The sequence below is a fragment of the Ammospiza nelsoni genome, chromosome 5 (assembly GCF_027579445.1).
Source record: "Ammospiza nelsoni isolate bAmmNel1 chromosome 5, bAmmNel1.pri, whole genome shotgun sequence".
NCBI lineage: Eukaryota > Metazoa > Chordata > Aves > Passeriformes > Passerellidae > Ammospiza > Ammospiza nelsoni.
Genome location: NC_080637.1, coordinates 675,244 through 700,764, shown reverse-complemented (window position 1 = coordinate 700,764; position 25,521 = coordinate 675,244). Strand labels below are relative to the sequence as shown.

The 25,521-nt window shown below is 60.0% G+C and overlaps 1 protein-coding gene across 1 annotated transcript; it reads right to left on the bottom strand.

Moving 5' to 3' along the window:
* Positions 1-636: 636 nt before the first annotated feature.
* MAPK8IP2 (mitogen-activated protein kinase 8 interacting protein 2) lies at positions 637-23,589 on the bottom strand. Its single transcript, XM_059472500.1, is given in 13 exon segments — positions 637-1,499; positions 2,525-2,623; positions 3,315-3,385; positions 4,018-4,137; positions 5,418-5,527; positions 10,023-10,195; positions 11,632-11,707; positions 12,235-14,067; positions 14,069-14,437; positions 15,385-15,487; positions 17,671-17,913; positions 18,153-18,258; positions 23,480-23,589. Coding segments are annotated over 13 exon segments (3,441 nt in total). The 5' UTR covers positions 23,545-23,589; the 3' UTR covers positions 637-1,426.
* Positions 23,590-25,521: the final 1,932 nt, after the last annotated feature.

Below are 25,521 nucleotides of genomic sequence, written 5' to 3'. Positions count from 1 at the left end.
CAGGTGCCACATCAATGGCACAAAGCCACTGTCCCCAGCGTCACACCCCCAGCAGGTCCTGGCCACCCACTGGTGTCCCCAGGGCCAGGGCAGGGGGTCACCCTCGGGGGGCACAGACAAGGGACAAAGGGACAGGGAAGGGGCTGGGGGTCCCCACTTGTCTGGGTGTCCCCAACTCACTCAAACGTCCCCAACTCATCTGGGTGTCCCCAACTCAGCTGGGTGTCCAGCATGGCCTGGATGTCCCCAGGAGTGTCCGAGCGGTGTCCCCAGCAGTGCCCCAGCACTGTCCCAAACACTGACCCCAACAGTGTCCCCAACAACCGTCACAGCAATGTCCCCAACAGTGTCCCTAGCAACTGTCGCTCTTGGGATGTCCCCAACAGTGTCCTGAGCAGTGTCTCAGCACTGTCCCAGCAGTGTCTCCAGGAGTGTCCCCAACACTGACCCCACCAGTGTCCAACACTGTCCCCAGCACTGTCCCCGCCCTGTCCCACTCCTGTCCCCACCCCTGTCCCCTCCCGTGCCAGGACTGTCCCCAGCTCACACCAAGCATATATTTTATTGAAAGACCAAGTGGGTGACAACGGCGTGGGGACAGCCGGGGTGGCACAGTGGCTCGGGGGCTCCTCTGGCTGCTGAGTACAGATAAATACCGGGACATCGAGCGGGTGGCGATATAGTCACGATAGCGCTGGGCGACAGGGCCGAAGCGAGGGACCACCAGGCACAGCAGTGAGGAGGGGGCGGCCCCGGGGGGGTCCCGAGCTCGGTGGCGGGCGGGGGGGGGACAGCCGGGGACACCGACACGAGGGGCAGCACACCCGGGGCGGGGGGCGGCTCTGGGGGATCCCCGTTCCTGTGGGGGGGCAGCGCGGATTTGGGGGTGCGCAGAGATTCCCTCCCCCGAGCTGCCCCTGGACCCCCCCCCCCGAAGCCCCCCGGACCCCCCCCCCGTGCCCCCAAAGCCGCGGGCCCGCTGCCCCCCGGGCTGGCCGTGCTCATGCAGGGGAGGCTGCTCGGGCCGTGCCACCCCCCCCCGGGCTGTGTCACCCCCCGAGGGGACCCCCGGACCCCCGAGAGGTGGGGGGGGGCGTGCGGGGGGGCGCGGGGGGGGCCAGAGACTCTGGGGGTCACACAGAGAAACCCTGGGGTCACACAGAGAGTCCCTGGGGTCACACCAAGTCCCTAAGGGTGACACCGAGTTCCTAAGGGTCACACAGGGTCCCTGGGAGTCACACAGGGTCCCTAAGGGTGACACAGAATCCCTGGGGGTGATGCAGAATCCCTGGGGCTGACACCAAGTCCCTAAGGGTGACACCGAGTCTCTGGGGTGACCCAGAGTCCCTGGCTGGGTGACCCCGAGTCCCTAAGGGTGACACAGCGTCCCTAAGGGTGACACCGAGTCCCGGGGGTGGCAGGGACCCTACTCCAGGTAGATGTCCTCTGTGGGGCAGGCGTACTCCAGGTGCTCCTGGTAATATTCCTGAAACGCTCGGCTGGGGGGGCAGCGATGGGGAGGGGGGTCAGCGAGGGGAGGGGGCACAGAGAGGCACCCCCAGACCCGCTGAGACCCCACAAACAGGGGCTGGTACCCCCAAACCTGGCACAGCTGGACCCCGGTACCCACAGCCCCCCCACACCTGGCACAGCCAGACCCACAGCATCCCCAGACCACCCAAACCTGGCATAGCCAGACCCCACAGCCCCACAGCACCCCCAGTCCCTGGCACACAGAGCCCCCACACCCAGCCCTCAGCACCCCAAACCTTCACACCCTGTGACCCCAGCCCCAGTACAGCCAGAGACCCCTGCACCCCATAATGCTGCACCCAGACCCCAACCCCCTGACACCCCAATCCCCTGCCACACAGACCCAGTCCCTGGCACCCAGACCCCATTCCCCTGGCACCCAGACCCCCAGCACTCCCAGCCCCCTTGCCCCCTGTCACCCCTTGTCCCCTGGCACCCTGACCCTCCAGCACCCCCAGACCCTCTGCACCCTCAATCCCCTGGCACCCAGAGCCTCCAAAACCTCCAGCCCCAACACCCCATGCCCTGCCCCCCATGCCCCCTGTGCCCCTCTGTCCCCTGTATCTCCCACGTCCCCGTACCCCCATAACCCCCGTGCCCCCAGCCCCATCCCAGCCACCCCGTGCCCCCCGTGTCCCCCGTGTCCCCAGTGTCCCCAGTGCCCCGTGTCCCCTGTACACCCGTGTGCCCCCTGTGTCCCCCATGTTCCCTGTGTCCCCCACGTGTCCCCGGTGTTGCCAGTGCCCCCCGTGTCCCCTGTACCCACTGTACCCCCCATGCCCCCGTGCCCCACATGTCCCCTGTACCCCCCGTGTCCCCCCGGTGTTCCCCATGCCCCCTGTACCCCCCGTGTCCCCTGTGCCCCCGTGTCCCCTGTAATCCCCATACTCCCCCGGTGTCCTAGTGTCCCCCAGCCCAGTGTCCCCTGTACCCCCGTGTCCCCCCGGTGCCCCCCGTGCCCCCCTGTCCCCCCGGTGTCCCGGTGCCGTACCCGACACACTCGGCCACGTGTCTCATGGACTCCTGCGACACGAACACGTGGCAGGCGAAGCGGCTCAGCACCGGGTGCTTGGTGATGAACCCGAAATAGCTGCGGGGGTGGGGGGCACGGGCTCAGGGGGCACCCCAAACCTGCCCCGGGCGGGCTCTGCCAGGGGGCACCCCCAGAGTCCGGGACGGCCACCCTGGGGACACCGGGGCGGGCAGGGGACTCCGGGGTGGCACCGCGGGGTCCCTGTGTGGGATGGGGGTCACTTGGGGTGTCCCTAAATGCGATGAGGGTCCCTTGGGGTCCCAGGGTAGGGTGGGAGTACCTTGGGGTGTCCCTGAATTGGGTGAGGGTTCCCTGCGGTGTCCCTGAATTGGGTGAGGGTCCCTTGAGGTGCCCCTGGCAGTGTGGGGGTGTCTCGGGGTGCCCCTGGATGGGGTGGGGTCCCTTAGGGTGTCCCTGAATTGGGTGAGGGTCTCTTTGGGGTGTCCCTGGGCAGAGTAGGGGGTCCCTGGGGATGCCCCTATATGGGGTGAGGGTCCCTGGGGGTGTTCCTGGATGGGGTGGGGTGAGGACCCCTTGGGGTGCCCCTGGATGGGGTGAGGGTCCCTTGGGACCCTGGATGGGGTGGCTGTTCCTTGGGGTGTCCCTGGATGGGGTAGGGGTTCCTTGGGATGTCATTAGGTGGGGTGAGGATCAATTGGAGTGCTACTGGCAGGGTGAGGGTCTCCTGCGGTGCACCTGGGTAGGGTGGGGGTCCCTCGGGGTGCCCCTGGGGGCAGGGGGGGCTCACCAGCTGTTCCGGGGGTGGCACCCACAGAAGGAGATGTTCTTCATCTGGAAGAAGTGGCTGCAGCGCTCGAACTGCGGGGGACAGGGGCACAGGAGGGGCTGGGTCAGGTCTGGGGGCCCAGAGCCCCCCAAAATCTGTGCCCGCCCTCAGCATCGGCCCCCAAACCCACAGCCCTGCACCCTGCACCTGCTGGGCACCCCCACATCTGCTCTGCTCACCTCCAGACTACTGAGCCCCCCAAAACCCACCCCCACTTTCCTCCCGCCCTGGTCACCCCTCAAACCCAGACCCCTGAGCCCCCCAAAACCCACCCCCCATTCCTCCTGCCCTGGTCACCCCCAAACCCAGACCCCTGTCCCCACCATGTCCCCCCCAAACCCAGACCCCTGTCCCCTCCTGTCCCCCCCAAACCCAGACCCCTGTCCCCACCATGTGCCCCCCCAAACGCAGACCCCTGTCCCCTCCTGTCCCCCCCAAACCCAGACCCCTGTCCCCTCCTGTCCCCCCCCAAACCCAGACCCCTGTCCCCTCCTGTCCCCCCCAAACCCAGACCCCTGTCCCCCCACTGTCCCCCCAAACCCAGACCCCTGTCCCCTCCTGTCCCCCCCAAACCCAGACCCCTGTCCCCTCCTGTCCCCCCCAAACCCAGACCCCTGTCCCCCCACTGTCCCCCCACTGTCCCCCCGGTGTCCCCGTCCCTGACCTCGTGCTCGGGGCTGTACTCGGTGACGGTCAGGATGAGTTTGATGCCCTGCAGTGTCACCTCCAGGTCACAGCTGGCCGGGGGCCGCAGGTGCACCGTCAGCTTCCGGGTGGTGGCGATCTGGGACAGCGGGAGAGGCGGGAAACGGCAAAAAAAAGGGAAAATTGAGAAAGGTAAAATTATAAAATATTGATAAGAGATTGTAAAAGGGAGCCTCATGGGGCAAGGCTGGGGTCTGCTCCTTCTGCTAAGCACAGCTCAGCAAGAGCTCCCAAGTTCCCATGCCAAATTTACTATTATTAATTACCTATTAATTTATTATTTATTTTTCTTATTATTATTATAATTATTTTTATTATTATTTAATATTATATTATTTTTCTTATTTTTATAATTATTTTCTATTATTAACTGACTTTTCATCTAATCAACTGACATTATTATTATTATCATCATCATCATCATCATCATCATCTGACTTTTCATCTTATCAACTGACTTTTCATTCTCAAGACTATTTTTGCAATCTTGAGAGTGAAAAGTTGGTTAATAACAAAATACTTATTCCTGGGTAAAAAACAGGCTGCACCTGTAATAAAAAGAGATCTGTTCCTTGAGAATGAGCAGAAAAGGTGTGGAAATGGACTAAAAATAAAGTTTGACAGATACTGATGAACTGAGTGTGAGTGTGTTGTTAATTACAATTAGATCTGACAATAATAATATCATCTTAATTATATTATATCAATCATATCATATCACATTATAGCTTGTATAATTATTCTATATAATTATATAATTATTATATATTACATATGTTTGTGTTTAGATAATATTATTGATACTACTTAATAATATTGTTATTTATATTACATTAATTGCATTATTTATTACTATTTCTATTATTTATATTATAAATACATAACCTATATTATGTATTAATATATTATAGATAATATTTATTAGATAATATTACAATTATTATGGTCTATAATAGTTTGTATAATTAATATATAATTCATATTATAGTATATAATTATAATATTTGTACTATAAACTTAATAATATTATTTTATATAATAATCTTATTATATAGTTATATAGTTATTATTATACAATACTATAATAATATAATGATATATTTTAAATATAATTTAATAACTATAATACAATATTTTATATATAATTATAATATAAATAATATTATATTACGACATAAATAATATTATAATATATTTTAAATAATTTTATAATATTAACGATGAAATATACAATAATTAATGTACGCCAATAATAATAATAATAATAATTTCTGATAATGCCATCAAATCTGGCCTGCGCCATAAAAACCCAGATTTCCTGCCCAAAGCAGCGAGTCGCGGCTGTCTTTACCCGCTCACCTTCTGCATGGCGGCGCAGAGGATGCCGTTGCCCTGGTGGTACGGGACCTCCACGGAGCCCAGGAACTGCACGTTGAACCGCTCCACCCAGCACGGGTTGCGCTTCAGCCCTGCGGCACCGCGGGACAGCGGCGTCAGCAAGCACGGGATCGGGGAATGGCACAACGGTGGGATGGCGGGATTGCGGGGTGACACAGGATCACATGGAATCACACGGGAATCAGGGAATGGCAGAATGGCACGGTTACAGGATCACGGAATCACACGGGACCGGGGAATGGCACAACGGTGGGATGGCGGGATTGCGGGATCATGGAGTGACACAGGATCACATGGAATCACGGAATCGGGGAATGGCAGAACGGCAGGGTTACAGGATCACGGAATCACACGGGATCGGGGAATGGCACAACGGTGGGATGGCGGGATTGCGGGGTGACACAGGATCACATGGAATCACACGGGAATCAGGGAATGGCAGAATGGCACGGTTACAGGATCACGGAATCACACGGGACCGGGGAATGGCACAACGGTGGGATGGCGGGATTGCGGGATCATGGAGTGACACAGGATCACATGGAATCACGGAATCGGGGAATGGCAGAACGGCAGGGTTACAGGATCACGGAATCACACGGGATCGGGGAATGGCACAACGGTGGGATGGCGGGATCGCGGGGTGACACAGGATCACATGGAATCACGGAATCGGGGAATGGCAGAACAGCAGGGTTACAGGATCACGGAATCGCACGGGATCGGGGAATCGCAGAGAATCGGGGAATTACAGAATGGCGGAATGTCGGGATTGGGGGATCACGGAATCACACAGGAGTGGGGAATCATGAAATCACACAATCACAGAATCACACATAATCAGGAATCACAGAATCAGGGAATCACACAGAATCACATGGAATCACACAATCACAGAATCAGAAAATCACACAATCATGGAACCTCAGGATCACAGGATCATGGAATCACACAGAACCACACAGAGAATCACAGGATCACACAGAATCACAGGATCACGGAATGACACACCATCGTAGAATCACACAATCATAGAATCATACAATCAGAGAATCATGGAATCACACAATCAATCATACAGAATCATACAGAATCATACAATCAATCACAAGGGATCACACAGGATCACAGAGGATCTCACAGAATCTCACAGAATCACACAATCACACACAATCATGGAACCACACACAATCACACAGCATCACAGAATCACACAGTCAATCACACAATCAATCACACACAGTCACAGAATCACACAGAATTCACAATCACAGAATCCCTGTGTTGGGAGAGCCCTCCAAGGCCCTGGAGCCCAGCCCAGCCCCTGGCACCCAGTGCCACCTCCAGGCTGGTTAAACACACCCAGGGGTGGTGACTGCACCCCCTCCCCGGGCAGCCATTGCAGAACTTTCTCCCCCTTGCTGGAAAAGCTTTTTGCTGCTCTCCAAGCTGGATTTCCCTCGGCCCAGCTCAGGCTGTGTGCCCTGGGTGTGCCAGTGCTGCTGCAGACAGAGCCCAGGGGCAGCTGGGCACAGGCACCTTTCAGGAGCTGTGAGAGTGCTGGGGGCACCCTGAGTCTCCTTTCCTGCAGGCTGAGCACCCCCAGCTCCCTCAGGGCTCCCTCAGGGTTTGTGTCCCAGCCCCTCTCCAGCCCCACTGCCCCTCTGGCCCTGCTCAGTGTCCCAAGGTCCTGCCCGGGCTGAGGGGGCAGAGCTGGCACAGCCCTGGAGCTGAGCCCTGCCCGTGCCAGGGCACAGTGCCCTCCCTGCTGCTGTGCCCTCCAGCGTGGCACAGCCAGGTGGCACTGGGCCCTTGGCCACCAGGGCACAGTGACCTCCCTGCTGCTGTGCCCTCCAGTGTGGCACAGCCAGGTGGCACTGGGCCCTTGGCCACCAGGGCACAGTGACCTCCCTGCTGCTGTGCCCTCCAGCGTGGCACAGCCAGGTGGCACTGGGCCCTTGGCCACCAGGGCACACCAGGGCTCCTACCCTGCTGCCCACCGGGTCCCTCTGTGCCTGGCACTGCCCAGCCACAACGTCAGGGACTGTCACATCACTGGTCAATGCCCAACTGAGCTCGAGCCAGCCATGAGCCCTGGTGGCCAAGAGGGCCATAGAAGCCATTGGCTGCCACTATTCTGTATTAACTTCTGCAAATTATCATAATTTAGTATAGTTTGTAATCTTGGTTTAAATAATATAGATTATTTATTCTATATTAATTTATACATTATTTATTTTATACAAAAATTATTAATTACTTCTATATTTTATAGTGTTTATATACTATGTATATAAATAAAATGTATATATTGTTATTTATCATTATATATTTATAGATATTTTTAATATATTATTTATCCTATATTAACTTTATTTATTCTACATTAACTTATACATTATATATTTTTATATTATATATCAATTACATATTATTTATATATCTTATATAGTAGTTACATATTATTTATTCTTTACATATTATTTATATTTTATATTTTTTAAATTTATATATTATTATGTATTATAATATATTTACATATCTTTTATATATTTTTTAAATTTATTACTTATACTATATTAACTTTTGAAAATTATTTTAATTTAGTACAGTTGGTATTCTCTGCTTAAATCATATAGATTATTTATTCTATGTTAACTTGATAGATTATTTATTCTATACAAACTAATACATTATTTTTTTATATAATATATAAATTATATACTATTTATATATTTTATATCATATTTACGTAATATTTATTCTTTATACATTATTTATGTTTTATATATTATTAATATATGTTATATTATTTATATATTATTTATTCTTTATATATTGTTTATTTTTTTACATATATTACATTTATATTTTATATATTTTCTAATATATTATTTATTATATATTAACTTCTGCAAATTATTTTGATATCATTAAAATTTGCAACCTCTTTTTAAATATAATAAATTATTAAATCTCTTTATAACTACTTTTTATATAAGTTGATATAATTTGTCATTTTTTATATAATTTGTCAGCCTTTTGTGGTCAATACCCTAATCCCTGTGTAGATTGCATATTTTGGTGTGATAAATATATGTTCTTGTTTAAAATAATAAATTACATAAAATATATATTATAGATAGATAGATTAGTTTAAACTGTAATAATTTTAAATTTCGCTTTCACAAAATATTAATATAGGAGCTATGTGCTGTGTGCTATAACAATAACTTTTACAACAAGCAAAAGTTAATGTTATAGCACACAGCACACATAGTACACATACAATTAGTTATGAAATACTAACTAATGCTTTTATTTTTGGAACTATCTGACAATAATAACTCGGATAAGGAAAATAACTAAATTCTCTGTGCGGTTAAATAACATTAAAAAAAACACACAGATAATATGGGAAAAAAAGATGTAAAAAGATTTCTGCCACTGACCCTTTGACTGTCAATAACTCCCTGTTTGTTGTGAAGAAATGACACACTCATTGTGAAAAAATAGCATAAATATTGGGAAAAACTGCCATTCACCACTCCCAAAAATCAAATATTCACTCTTGCACGATGGGTCAGGGGTGGAACCAAACTAAAAAATGCCCAGAGGATATAAAAGAACTCAAAGAAAATATTAAATACATATAATCCTCCTAAATAGGTATGCAATCAATGCAATATAAATAATATATAATTTATACATGATATAAAAATAATGCATAAGTTAATATAGAATAAATGAAGTTAATATAGAAAATCGATATAGAAAAAATCAATATAGAAAGAAAATCAATATAGAAAAATATGAAAATAATAGAAATAAATATAGAGATAAGTGTAGAGATAAATGTAAAGGTAAATATAGAGATAAATGTAGAAATAAATGTAGAAATAATTATTGAAAAATCAATATAGAAAAATAAATATAGAAATAATAGAAAGAAATATAGAAAGAAATATAGAGATAAATATAGAAAAATAAAAATAAAAAATATAGAGAAATAAATATAGAAAGAAAATCAATGTAGAAAAATATAGAAATAATAGAAATATATATTGAGATAAATAGAGAAATAAATGTAGAAATATATATATAAATATAGAAATATATAGAGAAATAAATATAGAAATAATTGTAGAAATAAATATATAGAAATAAAAATCGAAATATAAATATAGCAAGATAAATATAGAGAAATCAATATAGAAAGAAAATCAATATAGAAAAACAGAAAAATATATAAATAAATATAGAGATAAATAGAGAAAAAAAGTAGAAATATATATAGAAATAAACGTAGAAATATGTACAGAAATGTATATAAAAATTTATATAGAAATAAATATAAAAATAAATATAGAAAAATACACATAGAAAAATAAATATAGAAAAAGAAAAATTATTATAATAAAGCAGCGCGACCAAGCTACGGCCACACCCCCAACGCGTTTATCCCTTATGAAAAATTAAAGGTGTTAAAGAGCAAATCTGGTTTCTCCCAGAGAGGCCCCCCACGCCCCCAGCCCCCTCCCCATTGCGGGGGTCCCGGGCTCGTACCGACGGCGTCGCGGGCCTGCCCCACCACCTCGTGGGCGTAGAAGGCGGGGAAGATGCCGCGCTCGCCCGTGCGCATGTTGTAGCCCCGGTACCAGTAATCGTCCTCCTCCAGCTCCACCAGGATGGGGTCGTCCACGTCCAGCTCCAGCTCGTCCTCGTGCCGCGGGATGAACCTGGGGGGACGCACAGGGGGATGGCATGGGGACACGGGCAGCGCCAAAGTCACTGCTCTGACCTCGTGGGCAGCCCAAAGTCACTGCTCTGACCTCGTGGGCCGCCCCAAAGCCATGGCTCTGACCTCGTGGGCAGCCCAAAGTCACTGCTCTGACCTCGTGGGCCGCCCCAAAGTCACTGCCATGATGTCCTGGGCAGCCCCAAAGTCACAGCTCTGACCTCGTGGGCAGCCCCAGGGCCATGGCTCTGACCTCGTGGGCAGCCCCAAAGCCATGGCTCTGACCTCGTGGGCAGCCCAAAGTCACTGCTCTGACCTCATGGGCAGCCCAAAGTCCCAAAGTCACTGCCATGATGTCCTGGGCAGCCCCAAAGTCACTGCTCTGACCTCGTGGGCAGCCTCAAAGTCACAGCTCTGACCCCGTGGGCAGCCCCAAAGCCACGGCTCTGACCTCGTGGGCAGCCCAAAGTCACTGCCATGATGTCCTGGGCAGCGCCAAAGTCACAGCTCAGTACCCTCAGGTCACCATCACCTCCCCAAAGTCACTGCTCTGACCTCATGGGCAGCCCCAAAGCCACTGCCATGATGTCCTGGGCAGCTCCAAAGCCACAGCTCTGACCCCGTGGTCAGCCCAAAACCATGGCTCTGACCTCCTGGCCAGCCCCAAATTCACTGCCCTGATCTTTTGGGCAGCCCAAAGTCACTGCCATGATGTCCTGGTCAGCGCAAAGCCACTGCCCTGACCTTGTGGGCAGCCCCAAATTCACTGCCCTGACCTCCTGGTCAGCCCCAAAGCCACCGCTTGGCACCCCTCAGGTCATCAGCACCCGAAAACCACTGCACTGCCCTCCTGGTCAGCCCAAAGGCACTGTCCTGTACCTCTCAGCTTCCAATCACCCCAAATCCACTCTCCTCAGCCCCTCACCACCCCAAAAATCCACCCCACTACACCCCTGACCTCCTGGTCACCCCAAAAACCACATTCCTGACCTCCTGGTCAGCCCCAAACTCACTGCCCTGACCTCAGCCCCAGTCACAGCCCTGACCTCCTGGTCATCAGCCCCAAAGCCACTCCATTCATCTTCTCATCACCCCCAAAGCCACTCCCCTCAGCCATTCACCAAAAATCCACCCTGCTACACCCCTTCCCCTCCTGGGCACCCCCAAACCCAGACCCACACCCCTTCCCCTCCTGGACACCCCCAAACCCACAGCCCTGTCCCCCTCATCCCCTCCTCATCCCCCATGCTCAGACCCCACCGCAATGTTGTGGTCACCCCCAAACCCTGTGGCAGCTGTGGGGGGACATGACATCCCCAGAGCCCAGGGACAGCCACCCCAGCAGCAGGCAGGGAGCCCTGGGGTGGCACTGCAGGGCCCTGGGTGTCCCTGGCAGGGGCTGTGTGTCACCTTGGGTGTCACCGGGGGTGGCCTCACCTGAAGACAGCGCGGTGGGTCTGCTCCCGCTCCTCGCCGTTCACCATGCAGGAGAACAGCCCGAAGGACTCTGTGCCTGTGGGGACAGCAATGCCAGGGACACAGGGGACAGCGTCCACCCCCACAGGGACATGGGACAGCTGCCACCCCCACAGGGACATCCCCACCCATGTTCCTGGGGGGCACTCGTGGGGTCAGAACCCTCCTGGGGGTCCCACCTGGGCCCTGCCCAGCAGAGCAGGGCTGGGGACCCCTGTGGTCACTGTTAGCCTGCCCCGTCTCCTGTGACATGTCACGACATGCCATGACATATCGTGACATATCATGGCATGGCATGGCACAAGGGAATGGTGCCAGGGACAGGACAGGGAGGGCAGCTGGTGTGAGAAGAGCCAGGACAGCATGGCACAACATGTCACGATATCCCAGGACATATCGGGACATGCTGAGACATGTCGTGACATGTCGTGACATGCCACAAACAGGGTACACGGGAATGGCTGGGGCAGGACACGGAGGGCAGCCAGTTTGCCAAGGTCACCCAGACCAGCCCAGGACACCGTGACAGGTCACGACATGTCACGACACAACACCGCCACTTACTGGAGGAGCGCGAGGTGCTGTTGACGAAGACATTGAGGAACTTCTTGGAGAACTGCAGGTCGGCCTCGGGGGACGAGTCCTCGGAGGAGCTGCGCGCGTCGGGGGCCACCAGCCCGTCCCCAAAGGCCACCTCGTCGTCGCAGGCCCTCAGGATGTCGCTGTCGTCGCTGAGCACAGACGTGCAGCGCCGCAGGCTGACCAGCTCCAGCTGCGTGTGCTCGTCCACCACCAGCGTGTACTTGACCGAGTCGTAGGCCAGCGACTCGTCCAGCGCCGGCGGCTCCGGCGGCTCCGGCGCCTCCCCGGCCGGGCTGCCCCGGCGCGAGGCCACCAAGGCCGGCTCGGCCTCCTCCAAGGCCATGGCAAAGCCGCGGTTGGTCTTGGCCGTGGACACGTCCAGCGCGGCGGGGTCGGCGTCAGGCGCTAACCGGACGTCGTCGATCATGGAGTCGGCCTCCAGCACGCCCGAGTCCAGGTCCCCTTCGAGGGCCCAGCGCCGGGGGCTGGCGGGGCGGCGATCCCCGCCGGTGACGGCGGGCTCGGCGCCAGGGGATGCCCGTGGCAGCGAGGCCGGGTGGCAGCCCAGGGTGGCCAGGACCTCAGAGGCGTCCAGGCGGCCGAGGGCGACAGGGCGGCCGGGGCACACGGGCGCGATGGTGTCGTTGGTGGGGTTGCTGAGGAACAGGAAGGGCCCCGGCTCCTCGGCCGGCGGCTCCGGCGGCGGCTCGGCGGCCGCGTGCTCGGCCTCGGCCAGGGAGCTGCGCAGCGTCTCCATGTCCACCAGCTCGATGGCGCCGCGCTGGCACCGTGTCCCTGCTGCCGTGTCCGCCAGCGCCGCCGGCGAGTCCCGTGGGCCCGGCTCCTCGTCCAGCGCCTCGCTCAGGATCTCGGGCTCCAGGTCGGAGGCGGGAGAGATGGTGTCACACAGCGAGTGGCTGTTCTGGAAGCACTCGTCCGGGCACTTGATGGGGTACGAGCCCTCCGAGATCATCTTGTTCACCAGGTTGCTGAGCAGCCACGGCGAGTCCGAGTCCTCGCTCAGGTCGGGCTCCGACTCTGAGTCAGAGTCATACTCGCTGTTGTCCTCTTCGTCCGCCTCGGGCATCAGCTTGGGCCCCACGGGCAGGTAGAAGGAGCGGCGGATGCTCTCCAGGCTGTGGTCGGGGTCGATCTTCAGGTCCAGGGGGCTGGCGCTGGACACCTCGGTCTGGCCCTCGGGCGCGGGGCCGTCGGCCGGATCCAGGCTGTCGTAGTAGGCGTCCATCTTCAGCTCGGCCAGGCTCTCCCTCCTGAGCACGCCGCGCTCCGGCGGGCCCCTCTCGGCCGGCTCCTCCTCGTCCTCCTTGCCCTTGTCCAGCAGCAGCGAGTCCTTGATGCCCAGCAGGCCGGGCGCCTCCAGCTCGGGCTCCAGCTCTCCCTCGGAGCCGGGCGAGCTGGCCTCCTCGATGGAGTTGGTCAGGTGGGACGAGCGGCCGCTGCTGCTGTCGCTGCTGAGGTCCAGCTCGGTCTCCGAGATGGACGAGATCATGTTGCTGACCAGGCGCCCGCCGGCGAAAGCCGCCTCGAGCTCCCCGTCCACGTCCGAGTCAGAGCCGGGCGAGCTGAGCTCGTCCCCGCGCCGCCCGCCGGGCAGGAAGGGCTTGGCCGTGCGGCTCGTGAGGTCGGCCTCGATGCCCGGGTCCGAGGAGGGCGACGTGGTCTCCGAGGAGCCCGAGGGGTGGCCGCGCACGCTGGCAGCCCGGCCGGACTGGGCGCCCTCCCCGTCGGAGCTGAGCGGCTCCGCGGGAGCCCCGTCCCGCTCCGGCCGAGGGGGGCCGCGGCTGCGGCTGCGGGCGGGGGGACCCCGGGCTGCCGCCGCCCTGGGGCTGCGTGGGGGCCTGGGGGGCGGCCTGGGGCGGGGGAGCGGCCTCGGGGGCGCCGGGGGGAGCCGCGGGCCCTGTTGGAGAGAGACAGGGGTGAGGAGGCGGGGGCGGCTGGCGGGGGCGCGGCGGGGAGAGCGGAGCTCGGAGCGCAGCGGAGATGAGGTTCATGTTAAAATCGGGCGCGGCTCTCGGGGGCGATGGGTTACCATGTGCCAGGGACTCGGGGCTGTTGCCTTGCGAGTCCAGGGGGGAGGGCGGCAGCGAGGGGGGAGCCCCCCCGGGGCCCGGCGGGCTCTCCAGGCAGGGTCCGTCCAGGATGCAGGCGTGGGGGGACGAGTGTCCTGTGGGGAGGGGACACGGAGCCGGCGTCACCCCGCGGGGCGGCCGCGGGAGCCGGCAGCACGCCCACCTTGGCACAGCCCCGCTGTCACAGCCCCATTGTCACAGCCCCACTGTCACACCTGCATTGTCACACCCGTGTTGGCACAGCCCCACTGTCACATGCCCAAATGTCACACCTGCATTGTCACACCCACGTTGGCACAGCCCCACAGTCACCCTGCCATTGTCACACCTGCATTGTCACACCCACGTTGTCACAGCCCCACTGTCACACCCGTGTTGGCACAGCCCCACTGTCACATGCCCAAATGTCACACCTGCATTGTCACACCCACGTTGGCACAGCCCCACAGTCACCCTGCCATTGTCACACCTGCATTGTCACACCCGCGTTGGCACAGCCCCATTGTCACACACGCGTTGGCACAGTTCCACTGTCACAGCCCCACTGTCACACCTGCATTGTCACAGCCCCACAGTCACACCTGCATTGTCACACCCACGTTGGCACAGCCCCACTGTCACACCTGCATTGTCACACCCGCATTGGCACAGCCCCACTGTCACCTTGCCACTGACACAGCCCCACTGTCACATCCCATTGGCACAGCCCCGCTGGCACACCTGCATTGTCACGCCCACATTGGCACAGCCCCATTGTCACAGCCCCGCTGTCACACCCGCGTTGGCACAGCCCCACTGTCACATACCCAAATGTCATACCTGCATTGTCACAGCCCCATTGGCACAACACCAATGTCACACCTGCATGTCACAACCCTACTGTCCCACCTGCGTTGGCACATGCCCACTGTCACAGCCCCATGTCACCCTGCCACTGACACAGCCCCACTGTCACCCCGTCATTGTCACAGCCCCACTGGCACATGCCCACTGTCACCGTGCCATTGTCACCCTGCCACTGTGACCCCGCCACCGCGCTCACCGGTGTGTGAGGAAGAGGAGGAGGAGGAGGAGTGCAGCAGCGCGTCCTGCCAGCTGGGGCGCGGCGCGGGCGGGACGAAGCCGCCGTTGTTGTTCAGGGAATCCTGCGGGGACAGAGGGACCGGGGGGATCAGTGGGGACCCCCGACCCTGGGAGCGCTCGGGGACACCATGGGGACACCGGGATGGGGGCATGGGAATGGGGATGGGGATATGGGGGATGGGGATATGGGGAATGTGGGGGACAGGGATGGGGGGACACCGGGATGGGGGCGTGGGAATGGGGATGGGGATATGGGGGATGTGGGAATGGGGGATTGGGATATGAGTCCTAGAGGGGACAGGGATGGGAATGGGTGCTGAGGGGACAGGGATGGAGGGACATCCCCGGGATGGGGGGATGGGAATGGGGGATGTGAGAATGGGGGATGGGGATATGGGGGATGTGGGAATGGGGGATGTGGGATGGGATTTGTGGGAATGGGTCCTAGGGGGGACAGGGATGGGAATGAGGGATGTGGGAATGGGGGATGGAGATATGAGGGATGTGGGAATGGGTCCTAGGGGGGCCAGGGATGGGAATTGGTGCAGGAGGGGACAGGGATGGGGGGACACCCCCAGGGATGCGCACTGGGGGACAGGGATGGGAATGGGGGATGTGGGGACAGGGATGGGGGTACAGGAGGGGGTGCTGGGTGTGGGGATGGTCCCGGGGGTGTCGCAGGGACGGCTCTGGGGTGCCTGGCAGCCCCCGTGCCACGTGCGTGGGTTTATCCGGATTAGGGCCGCCGCATCCATCCCTGCATCCCCTGCCCGGCCAGAGCATGCCAGGGGCATGGCACAGCACGGCACGGGTGGCACGGTGCCCACCCCGGGGACAAACCCAGCAGGGTGCTGACCACGGGACAGCCATGTGGGACCCCGGCAGCACGGCCCCGGCCCGCAGGGGTGTGGGGAGCGCCCGGGATGTTCGGGAATGTCGCGCCGGCAGCTGCAGCGGGATTAGTCCCGCCGGGAAGCGCGGGCAGCGCTAATCCCGGCACATCCCGGCGGGAGCGGGGATTAGGGAGCGCGGCCGGGCCGTGGGGAACCAACCGGGGTGGCCCTGACAGGGACTGGGGTGGGCACCGAGGGGACAGGGGTATGGGAATGGGGGGGCAACAGGGATGGGGGAATGGGAATGGGGGAGATGGGAATGGGGGGTGTGAGAAAAGGGAGATATGGGAATAGGGGAGATGGGGATGAGATGGGAATGGGAAGGGGAGATGGGAATGGGGGATGTGGGAATGGGGAAATGGGGATGGCTCCTAGCGGGGACAGGGATGGGAATGGGTGCAGGAGGGACAGGGATGGGAGCGATGGGAGTGGGTGATGAAGGAAATGGGGACACGTGCCAGAGGGGACAGGGATGGGGGACACGCTGGTGGAAGGGTTAAAGACAGGGGACAGGGCATGGGGACACAGGGATGTGTTCTGTGGGGACACCGGGCCCAAGGACCAGGATGTCGCCTCCTCCCGGGACCCCGCGATGGGGCAGATCCAGGGGCCCCACCCGCCCCTTCCAAGGGAGGACGGAGCCATGCGGGGACCCGGCCTGGCCGGGCAGGACCCCCGGGCTCTGTCCCCTCTGTCCCCTCGCGGTGACCGCCACCCCCCGGGCCCCCCCCCAGGCCGGCAGCGCGCGGGGCCCTCCCGGGAAAAGGGGGGGCCCCGAAATTCCCGAGGGCCCGCGGTTCCCTGGCAACGCCGGCGGTGCAGCCGCTTCCCACACACTGCGGCGGCGCCTGCGCCGCGACACGGGGACATCCCTGCGGCGACACGGCCGGGGGGGACACCCCGGGAGCCCCGAGCCCCGCAAAACGGGGGACACGGCGTGGGGGGGGCACCGGGGACGGAGAGCGCCGGGAGGGAGGGGACAGTGACCGCGGGGGGGAAGGGACGGTGACCCAAGGAGGGGGGGACAGTGACCATGGAAGGGAAGGGACAGCGACCCCCAGGAGGGAGGGGACAGCGACCCCCGGGGGGCATGGGACACAGACCCTGGGGAGGGATGGGGACAGTGATCCCAGGACAAGGGGACAGTGACTCCGGGATGGATGGGGACACAGATCCTGGGGGCATGGGGACACAGAGCCAGGGGCAAGGGGACAGTGACCCCCAGGGAGGATGGGGACACAGATTCCAGGAGAAGGGGACACAGACCCCAGGGAGCCATGGGGACAGTGATCCCAGGAGAAGGGGACAGTGACCCCAGGACAAGGGGACACCTGCGGCCAGCCCGGCCTCACCTGGGTGCCCGGGGCCGTCAGGTTGAGCGTGGTGGGGCGATGCTTCTGCGTCTCCTCCAGGGCGGGCGAGGGGATGGGCGAGGCCGAGGGGGACGGCGGCGCCTCCAGCTCGTTGCCTTCCTCCTCCTCCTCTTCCTCGTCGTCGTCGTCATCGTTGTCGTCGATCATCTCGAACTCCTGGAAGTCGTCCTGGAAGGTGCACACGGGGTGCGGCTGCTCCCCACGCTCCAGCACCAGGCAGTCCTGTGGGTGGCACCGTGTCAGGGACCAGGGGACAACCCAGGGCCACCCCCCCTGCCACCGAGGGGTGGCACCATCCCCAGTCCCCGCTGGGGTGACCTAGAGGGGACAAGGGACCCCCGGCTCGTCCCCTTTGCCTCAGCACCCACAGAGCCACCATAGGCACCGCTGCGGGTGAGTGGTGGCAGCCCGGTGTCCCCGCAGCCCCCGCGGTGTCCCCAAGGGCCACCAGGCTCCTGCACCTTCTCGTAGTGGTCCGAGTCGTAGTTGAGGCCGATGCCACAGTCGTCCGTGATCTCTGACAGGTCCTCGTCATCGAACTCCTCCAGGCTGATGTCCTGGGGGGGCCTGGGGACACGGGGGACATGGTTCAGTGACAGCCAGGCCCTCACGGCACCGTGAGAGCAAAGTGGCACCACGGGGACACAGGGAACACGGCTCAGTGACAGCCAGGCCCTCATGGCACTGTAACAGCAGAGTGGCACCATGAGGACATCCGTCCGTGCATGGGTGGCACTCTCAGCATGGGAGCACCACGGACATGGCACCATAACCCTGTCACCTCTGGTGTCACACGGACATGGCGCCACATCCCTGTCCCCTCTAGTCCCACATGGACATGGCACCAGGACACTGTCACCTCTGGGTGCTGGCCCAGGACATGTGACCATAACACAGGGATATGGCATCAAACTCTGTCACTTCTGGTATCACAAGGACATCACCATAACTCTGTCATCCCTGGGTGCCACATAGACATGTCACCATAACCCTGCCACTCCTTAGTGGCAGTACAGGACAACAACAGGGACATGTCACCACACCCCTGTCACCTCTGGGTGCCACATGGACGTGGCACCAAACCCTGTCCCCCCTGGCTGCCATATGGACGTGGCACCACACCCTGTCACCCCTGTGTGCTGGCACAGGACAGCCACGGGCACACGTCACCCACGGCTGTCACCACGCGGTGGCACCGGCTGGGTGGAGGTGCCAAGGCCACCACATGTCCCAAATTCCCGTCCCACAGAATCCCCGGAGCCGAGGTGGGGAGGGGACGGTCACCAGGTCTGGGGTGGCCTGTGCTGCTGGGGGGGTCACACGGGCATGGCTGGGGTGACAAAGGGGACACAGGCTGTGACACCCCTGAGCGCATTCCCAGGGAACGGGGGTGCCATGGAAACCAGCGGCTCCTGCGGGAACAGCGGAATGAGAGAAATCCCGAAATCCTGAAATCCCGGCAGGGTTTGGGGCCAGAAAACAGAAACTGGGGGTTTGGGGGGGCTCCGTGAGGGGAGAGGTACAGCCTGGGTGCCCCTGGGAGCCTCTGGTCACCCTCCGTGGGGTTGGGGACACCCAGGGTCCCCCATTCCGGTCCCAAGGGTGCCTGGGTGCCACTGGGACCCTCTGGTCACTCTCCATGGGGTTGGGGACACCCAGGGTCCCCTCAGCAGCACCTGGACACCACTGGGACCCTTTTGTCACCCTCTGTGGGGTTGGGGACACCCAGGGTGGCCCATTCCAGTCCCAAGGGTGTGTGGCAGTGCCTGGGTGCCACTGGGAGCCTCTGGTCACCTTCCTTGGGGTTGGGGACACCCAGGGTCCCCTCAGGGTCCCCCAGCAGCACCTGGGCACCACTGGGACGTTCTGCCCACCCTCTGTGGGATTGGGGACACCCAGGCTCCCCTCAGGGTCCCCTCAGGGTTCCCTCAGGGTCCCTCCAGCAGCACCTGGGCACCAGTGGGACCCTGTGCCCCCCTCCGTGGGGTTGGGGACACCCAGGGCCCCCTCAGGGTCTCCCATCAGCACCTGGGCACCAGCAGGACCCTGCGTCCCCCCTCTGTGGGGTTGGGGTCAGCCCGGTGGGCTCGGGCGGGTGCGGGGGCCCAGCCCCAGGGTGGCAGCAGGGTCAGACCCCCAAGGGGACCCAGGGCTGTCCCCTGTGTCCCCCGCGGCGCAGCCGCCCCCGATTCCCGGCAGGAAGATTCCCCTAATCCCATAATTCCCAGAAGTAGGGCACGGCCGCGCCGAATCCGCGCAGATTTGGGGCAAAAGCGGCAGAAACGGAGCCGGGGCCGGGGCTGAGCAGGAGCGGGGCTGAGCGGGGCCCCAAAGGACACACGGGACAGGGGAGCCCTGGGCTGGGGGGTGAGGGGCCCCGGGGTTTGGGGAGCGCAGCCTTTTGGGGTGCAGAGCCCTGGGTGCTGGGAAGGAATGTCCTTCAGGGTGCAGAGCCCTGGCGTGTCAGGGAACAGAAATTTTGGGGTTCAGGAACCTTTGGGGTGCCGAGCTATGGGATGTGGAGGTGCCGAGCCCTTTGGGGTTCAGGAACCTTTGGGGTGCCGAGCTATGGGATGTGGAGGTGCCGAGCCCTTTGGGGTTCAGAACCCTTTGGGGTTCCAGGGTGCCAACCTCTGGGGTGTTGGGGGGCAGAGCCCTGGGCTGTTGAGGAGCAAAAAGTTTTTGGTGACAAGAAGATTTTTGGGATATTGGGGTGCAGATCCTGTTGGATTGTAGGGACCAGAGCCTGGGGTATTGGGGAACAGAGCCCTGGGGTTTTGGGGTGCAGATCCTGTTGAGATATAGGTTAGAGCCTGGGGTATTGAGGAGCAGAGCCCTGGGGTTTTGGGGTGCAGAACACCAGAATGCCAGGGAGCAGAACCCTGGGTGCAGAGCCTTTTGGGGTGCACACACCAGGATGTTGGGGTGCAGAACCCTTTCGGGCACAGAGACCTGATTTGTTGGGGAGCAGAGCCCCAAAAATGCTGAGGAGCAGAGCCTTGGGGTGTCAGGGAGCAGAGCCTTTTGGGGAGCAGAGCCCAGGGGTGTTGGGGACCAGATTCCTGGATATTGGGGTGCAGAGCCCAGGATGTCAGGGTGCAAAGCCCAGGATGTTGGGGTAGAGATCCCAGGATGTCAGGGAGCAGAGCCCTACAGGTGCAGAGCCCTATAGGGTGCAAAACCATCTCCCAGCCCCACAGAATATCGGGGGCTTCCCCCCTTCAGGAAGAACCCCAGGACTCTGCTGTCCCTGGGGTCTATGGGGGTCCTGTGGGCACACAGGGGGACAGGGACAGTGGGACTGAGTCCTCCTGGGGTGGGGACCTCGGGGTCCCCTCCTGCACCCCGGACCCTCTTCAATGGGGGAGCAGCTCCTGCTCCTGGCTGGGGGACACGGGAATGGGATGGGATGGGATGGGAATGACACAATGAGATGGGGACACTGGTGGGGTGGGAATGACACAGTAGGATGGGGACACAGATGGGGTGGTCACAGTGGAATAGGCACACTGTGGTGGGATGGGATGGTCACACTGTGGTGGGATGGAACCAGCAGTGAGAGCCCATGCAGCTCCACAATCTCCCTGATGGGACCCCTGGGGACCGGGCTGGGGACAAAGTCAGTGCCCTGGCCATGGGTGAGGGACACGGCGCTGGGGATGAGCAGCAGGAACAAGGACAGTGCCCGTCCCCACCTTGGGGACACTCCCGGGGCCGGCTGGCACCGAGGGACAGGAGCGGAGCCGAGGGTGAGGACAGGGCCAGGGGGTCTCACCCAGCCCCGCACAGGCAGAGGGGATCGGGAAGGGCTGGAACCTGCAGGACCCCCCACACCCCTACGGCATTCCAGTGACCCCAGCGCCACCACCCCGAGCCGGGATGGGCCAGAGGGGACCCCTAAGGGGCCCAGTGTCACCTGGCAGGGGCACGGGGCCGGGAGGGCTGGGCAGGGACAGCGGCGGTGCCAGCGCTGCCAGGGCCGGGAGGGCTGGGCAGGGACAGCGCTGGGCAGGGGACAGGAGGGCTGGGCAGGCACAGCGGCGGTGCCAGCGCTGCCAGGGCCGGGAGGGCTGGGCAGGCACAGCGGCGGTGCCAGCGCTGCCAGGGCCGGGCTCCCTCCCCGGGGAGCGCTGCCGCCGGCGCAGGCCCCGGGCGGGTGGAATTTCCTCATCGCTGCCAGCCCCGCTCCCCGCGCACCGCCCGGGGGGGCTCCGAGAGCCGGCAGGGGACCCCACAGTGACCGGGAGGGGACCCCAGAGCGGCCCGGGAGGGGACCCACAGCGACCCGGGAGGGGGATGGCACCCCTGCCCGCTCCCGGAGCTTGCTCTGACCCCGTGGTCACCCCAAACTGGGGACCGGGGGCTCCTGGTTGGCACCTGGGGCTGCCACGGCCCGAGCGGGAGGTGGGAGCCATCGCAAGGCCCGGCTGCGTGCGCGCCTGGAATTCCCTCATCGAGGGAGCGCTCCCACATCAAGGGAGCGTTCCCACATCGAGCATCCATTCCCACATCGAGGGAGCATTCCCAGCCTATTCCGGCCTCTCCTCTCCGGCCGGGGGGTCCCACCCCACCGGGCACCTCCAGCCGGGCTGGGCATCCCCTCCCTGCCCGCGGCTCCTCAGGGAAGGCACAGCCGGGTTCGGGTTCGTGTTCTCCGTCACCATTCCCGGCTGATCTCGGCATGCTCGAGGAGCCCCAGGGAGCGGCCCCGGGTTTGGGATGGCTCCGGGCACAGCTCCCGCTCCCCGGACCGGGCCCGGCTGCCCCAGGGCCGGCCCGGGGCCGAGCGGCCCCAGCGAGGCCGTGGCGTCCCCTCCCTGCGCCACCGCGGGCAGCGACAGCCCGGGGTCCTGCTGCGCTGCGGCCCGGGAAGGGGACAGCCCGGCGACAGGGACATCCTGGGATGCTCGGGGAAGGGAACATCCTGGGGATGGGATGCTCAGAGAAGGGGACATCCTGGGGCCAGGGACATCCCAGAGAAGGGGAGCCCTGCCCAACACAGCCACAGCCAGCCAAGGGCACGTCCCACAGTCCCGCTGTCCCTGCTCCTCTCTCCGCAGCTCCCGCATCCCCGGGGCGCTCCAGGTGCCCCTCAGGGCCGCCTCCTGCCCTTCCCATTCCGCTGCCGGGCGTCTCGGCCCCGCAGTGCGCCAGCCCGGCCCGCACCCTGACCCCGCATCCCACACCCCGGCCCCGCACCGCGACCCCCGGCCCCGCACCCAGCCAAGGTCAGGCGCGGGGCGGGCCCCGCCGCGTCCCCTCCCCGCGGGACCCCCGATGGCCCTGCGGGAAGGTGACCGATCCCGGGGCCCCGGTGCGGCGTCCCGGCTGCGGGATCTCCCCGGATCCCCTCGGCATCTCCCCGGCCGCGCCGAGCTCCCCCTGCTCCCGGGACCGGCCCCCCCATCTCCATCCCCGTCCCCATCCCGGGGCCGCTGCGGCGCCTCGGGAGAGACAAAGAGGCGGCGGCGGCTCTCCCGCAGCGGCCCCGGGATGCGGCGGCCCCCGAGGCCGGGGGGGCTCCGGGCCCCGGGCAGGGGAAGGGACGGAGGGGACCCCGCGCCCCCCGCCCGCGGCGCTCCGGGGGCTCGATGGCGGCGCCGGTAACGCCGGGAAGGGCCGCGCTGGGGCGGGGGGCGGGAGGAGCCCCCCCGGTCCCGCATCCCAAGGTGAACGGGCGGGCAGGGGGGGCCGGGGCGCGGGCCCGGTGCAAGGGCGGCACGGCGGGAGGGGAAGGGCAGCGCGACCCCGCATCCCCCGGTGCATCCCCCGCGCGTCCCCCGCTCACCGGCAGCCGGGCGGGGAGAGCGAGTGGAAGGTGGAGAGCGAGAACATCTCGGCGCGATCCGCCATTTTCTCCGGCCGGGGCTGCGCCGGACTGCGGAGCTGCGGGAGCGGGGGGGGAGCGGCGGGAGGAGCTGCGGGAGCGGCGGGGGAGCGGCGGGGGGCGGGAGGAGCCGCGGGAATGAACGGGGGGAGAGGGAGGAGGAGCTGCGGGAAAACGGGGGGAGAGGCGCGGGAGGAGCTGCGGGAATAACGGGGGGAGAGGGAGGAGCCGGGAGGGGCGGGGGCGGCCGGAGGGAGGGAGGGAGGGAGTTGTGGGGTGGGGTGGGGTGGGATGGGATGGGATGGGATGAGGGGTGGGATGGGATGAGGGGCGGTCCAGGGGGTCCAGAGAAGGAGGGGTCTGGGGGTGTGGGATGGGATTGGGGGAGTTCTGGGAATGGGGGTGGGATTGGGAGGGAATGGGGAGGGGTCCTGGGTGGGCGGGGGGGGAATCTCCTGAGGGGAGGGGAAAAGGGAAGGGAAGGGAAGGGAAGGGAAGGGAAGGGAAGGGAAGGGAAGGGAAGGGAAGGGAAGGGAAGGGAAGGGAAGGGAAGGGAAGGGAAGGGAAGGGAAGGGAAGGGAAGGGAAGGGAAGGGAAGGGAAGGGAAGGGAAGGGAAGGGAAGGGAAGGGAAGGGAAGGGAAGGGAAGGGAAGGGAAGGGAAGGGAAGGGGATTTGGGATGGGGTGGGATCAGCTGGGGCGGGGAGGGGCAGGAAGGGGTCAGATCGAGGGAGGACAGGGGCGTCTATAGGGACAGGGGGTCAGTAGGGTCTATAGGACATCAGGGGTTTTATAGTGGGGTCAGGGAGTCTATAGGAGGGGTCGAGGGTCTACAGTGGGGCCAGAGGGTTTATAGGGTGGCCAGGGGGTCCGCAGGGGGTTCAGGGATTCTGTAGTGGGGCAGGGCAGGGTGGTCGGGATTCTGTAGTGGGGCAGGGAGGTTTATAGGGTGGCCAGGGGGTCCATAGGGTGGTCAGTGGGTCCGTAGTGGGGCAGGGCGGTTTATAGGGTGGTCAGGGTGGGCGGGTCCCTGTAGGGGCGGTGACAGGCCTGGGCCGAGCTGTCCGCGGTGCTGAACCCAGGGGAGGGGAACAGGGGCCATATGGGGGGCAGAGGGGCTATAGGGCGGGTCTATAGGGGATCCCGAAGCTCTGTAGGGGCCCTGAGGGATCCATACGAGGCTCGGGGGGTCTATGGGGTCGGTAAGAGGGGACAGGAGCAGTGTGGGGACTGGAAGCAGAGCACAGGGGTCTATAGGGGATCGGGGGGATCTATAGGGGATCCGGGGAGTCTATAGGGGATCGGGGAGCCTACAAGGAGGTCAGGTCTCTATAGGGGATCGGGCCCTATGGGGTGCTCTAGAGGGTCGCTCTGCAGGGTCGCTGAGCGGGGCCGGGCGCCGCGCAGGGCCCGCGAGCGGAGCTGTCCCCGGTGCTGACAGCGGGACTGGACAACGGCCGCCGCTGGTGGCCGCAGGGGACACCAGGGAGCGGCCAGGGGACACCGGGGACGGTCCCAGTTCCGGCGGTGGGCAATGGGACCCCCGCACTGCCACCCGTGGGATGTGGGGTCCCTCAGTGCCACCCCTGTGTCCCCCACTCCCTCAGTGTCTCCGTGTCCCCCAATTCCCTCGATGTCCCCACACCCTCAGTGTCCCCCATGTCCCCAAGCAAGGCTGAGGCCACTTTGGTGCCACCACAAGGCCCAGGGGACATCCAGGGCACCTCAACGCCCCCCATGACCCACTCCTGCCTGTGCCTCTTCCCAAAATTCCCATCCATCCATCATCCGTCCATTCATCTATCCATTCATCCATCCATCATCCATCCATCCATCCATCCATCCATCCATCCATCCATCCATCCATCCATCTATCCATCCATCCATCCATCCATCCATCCATCCATCCATCCATCATCCACCCATCATCCATCCATCCATCCATCCATCCATCATCCATCCATCATCCACCCATCATCCATCCATCCATCATCCATCCATCCA